The sequence below is a fragment of the Elephantulus edwardii genome, unplaced genomic scaffold (genome assembly GCF_000299155.1).
Source record: "Elephantulus edwardii isolate Elephantulus edwardi_28Jun2011 unplaced genomic scaffold, EleEdw1.0 scaffold00279, whole genome shotgun sequence".
Lineage (NCBI taxonomy): Eukaryota > Metazoa > Chordata > Mammalia > Macroscelidea > Macroscelididae > Elephantulus > Elephantulus edwardii.
Window position 1 is genome coordinate 3,015,170 of NW_006400029.1, and position 3,521 is coordinate 3,018,690.

Here is a 3,521-nt window from a genome sequence, read left to right on the forward strand (position 1 = left end):
TAGGCCAGGACGATGTACTTTCAGTCATGTAGAGACTCCCTGGTGGTGCTGAGGGTGTAGCTGAAGGCCAGGGGTAGCGGGTTCCCATTCCGTAAGCACCAGGAGAAGCCCATGCATCCTCTTGCAGTTGTACACTCTGTCCTGATTGTGGAACACTTCGATTACCATCCCCATAAGAATAATGGGGCAGAGTCATTCCAGGATTCTAGAGTGAGATGGAAGGAAATATGCTGGTCAGTATTTTTAAAAATAACAACAACAACAAACTTAAGTAATAAAAGTATTTTTAATACAAACTTTGAGATGATTCTTCTTTACATAACAGAGTTGTCATTTGGAAAATTTGTCTTTGTCCTTCAATGCTCTGTAAAACTCCTATTTTTTAATATTTATGAATATTACTTTCTCCATTCACCTTAAGAGGAGTTCTAGCATGTCTTTATGTTTCCTTAAAGTATAAGGGTCTACTTATTTATAGTAACCATGGGACAGAATTGGAATGCTTCACGCCTTGAATTTCATGCCTGATTTCCTTATGACTGTCACCAAATATATTCTTAAAATATTTCAAATCAGGGAGCTCTGGTGGCCTAGTGGCAAGACGCTGCACTACAATCCCAGAGGAACGCGGTTCAAATCCACCAGATGCTCTTCTGGAGAAGGAGGGGGCAATCTCCTCCTGTACCAGTCAGATCTGATTTGACAGTACACGTAAAAATAATTAAAAAAAAAATAATTTCAAATCAAGTTATCTTAGGTTTGATGAACTTATAACTATTTTGAGTTAGTTTCATTTAGCTCCACGGCACTAAATATAATCTGCTGAACAAACAAGCACTTCAAGTTTGTACTAGAATATTTTCCTTACGTAAAGCTGTGAATTCAAAGCAATTCTGGCACTTAACAACAAGAATGACTGATGAGGTTGAAGTTTTTTTTTAAAAGTCTTTTTGACCTTTTGACTATATTGCTCTTTGTTATGATATTATTTGCCATCGAGTTAGAAGTGACCCATAGCTGGCCCTCCAGCACGTTTTCAGAAGCAGAATATTACTCAAGAGGAGAGTGCCCATATTTCTCCTGTGGAGCAGCTATGGATTTGAACTATGTGCCTTTCGGTTGGCAGTGCAGCACTAAGCTACTAGAGTCCCTATATATAGTCTTTAGTAAATGGACTCTTTTCTTAATCAGCACTATGTAAATTTATATTCATCTACTTTTTACAATTGAAGAAGCATTTTTTTTCCAATATATAACACCTTACCTGTGAAACAGGATATCCTGGAACCTGTCCCCGAAGAGCAGGCATTTCAGTCTGACAGTCCTGCTGGGGATAAAGCCAACGAGCAACTGGGGTTGGACTGTTACCAGGTGAACGATATGTGCTTGGGACTTCTGTGGAATAACTGGTCGGAGTATATCCAGAAGCATAATAAGTGCCAGGGTATGAGGCAGTATTTGCCCCAGGGCTAGGGGTGTATGGTGAACCATAGGCTCCGTTTGTGTAAGAATTCAAACTCTGGAAAAAAGTATGATTGACAGAAAATGGTTAAGTGAGAAGAGCTGAAATTCTACAACTTGAAAACGCTGGTAAGAAAAAAAGAGATTAATAACTATTGAAAATATGAGTCACCAATTTTTAAAGTATTCTTTCTCTCATATATTAAAAAAATTATATGCCATATATTAAGCTTAATGTCCTAACAATGAGAGAGTATTTTCGATGAGAGATGAAATTATAAAGTGGTGGCTTTAGTAAAGTATTACTTAAAAGTTTCTCACACATACATATAAAAGCAAACAAGAACTTGTACCCATTGTCTGGGGAAGGAATCCTAGATAATTTAGCAAACTGATTAGAGAAAGAAGAAAATTATCATTGTACAATAGCAAGAACAAAGAATGCTTTGCCACAGGCTCTGCGGTTAACCTCTAGGCATATAAACTTAACCTGTAGGGTTATCTAAAAAATGAAATGAGCTGACATAAACAAAATGCTCAGCACAGTGTCTATCATATGTTGTTGCCGTGTGCCATCGCATCACCTGCAACTTATAGTGACCCTGGGTACAACAGCCCTAAACGCTCCTCTATCCTGTGCCAATCTTACTGTCTACAACACATCTATCCCCATTACCCATTCACTGAATCAATCCATCTCATCGAGGGTCTTCCTCTCTTTAGTATGCTAAATAAATTGTAGTTGTTTACTTTATCCTTCTGGCAATACAATAAAGCCTTTGAAATCCAGAACCTGAGTAAGACGTAAATATATCAGAGGAAGAAAACACAAATATTTCCACTAAAATGATCACTTCAGCATAATAAATACTCAAGTGAAATCTGGAATCTGATAGATATGGACAGAATCAGGAAACAATTGATTCTGCAACCCCAAATTGATGAAATGCAGATGTAAAAACCACATAGTTCCAAGAAGGATAAGAGTCAAAGATGAAGGTTGTTTGATTACACTTCCTTATCCATGGGTACTGCTTGTGAGTACATAATGTGCAGTGCCACTGTTCTCAGACCACATCTACTCTTTTCTTTTTGCCTTTTTTTTGTTTTCATTTTTCTGACAATTTTTTCCAGTGAACAATACCTGTAAGTTTCTAAAAGATACTAGTAAATTTCTTTATTTTCATATTTAGCATAAAACACTCTTTTCTCTTGTCTTAGAGATTTTATTCATCTTTAGGGTTGTTCTAGTGTTAGCTCTTAGCAAGTCTGATATACTTTATTACAATTTTTAAAATATACTTCTTCATTTACTTGAAATTATTTCCTCAAACTTTGTTTTGGCCAAAAATCAGGGAAGTAGTTCTTCACTTAGTATATTAATAGGTGTACAAAAGCAAAAAACATCCTTCTCACAGGATTATTTAGTCTTTTAAGAATTATACTGGAGCAAATTCCATCTACCACTGGGTTGTTTTACAACTCAGAAGTCCTCATGCAAGGCAGAGGTGAAGTAAGGAAATGCTTATGAGGTTTTCCATCAATTCCAACAACTAAGAAATAGAAGAGTTGGGACCTTAGAAGGCTTTTAGGACCAAATAGTAGGCTCTTGTGTCCAGGAGAAAATGAATATTACTTACCAGTAATGTTAATGCTCACCCACAGCTCTTCTGGGAGGATCTAAATCGTTGAAGTGTCCTCCTTTGTTTCCAGCTGGGAGCTGGGAGCTGGGGCCTGTCAGTCCTGTCAGCCACCAGGACCTGATGTGGGCCACCATTGGCCAAGTGTCCTTCAGATCCACACTTAAAGCAAGTGAGTGGGAGCTTCCTCTCTACTCCCTTGCCTATCTGTGGCTCTCATCTGTGACACTTGTACACTGAAGTGGCCCAGATTTCCACAGTGGAAGTGATTCTGACCTTCTTTATTACCTTTGGGTGGCAATGTATATGAGTAAGATTTCCTTTTCCTGACACAGGCCCTAAACTGGCAGCAATAGCTACCCCAATAATTTTGGCCATTCTCTGGTCTTTTCTCTTCCCTCTAGATCCCAGTTGTTAAAA

General features: G+C 38.0%; 1 protein-coding gene across 1 annotated transcript in view; it reads right to left on the minus strand.

Moving 5' to 3' along the window:
* BAG4 (BCL2-associated athanogene 4) overlaps window positions 1-3,521 on the minus strand; it is a 56,783-nt gene that overhangs the window by 1,275 nt on the left and 51,987 nt on the right. The window contains exons 3-4 of the mRNA XM_006900309.1: window positions 1,265-1,519; window positions 3-205 (exon numbers count right to left, since the gene is read on the minus strand). Coding sequence (XP_006900371.1) covers window positions 3-205; window positions 1,265-1,519 — 458 coding nt within the window. The remainder of the gene's footprint in view (window positions 1-2; window positions 206-1,264; window positions 1,520-3,521) is intronic.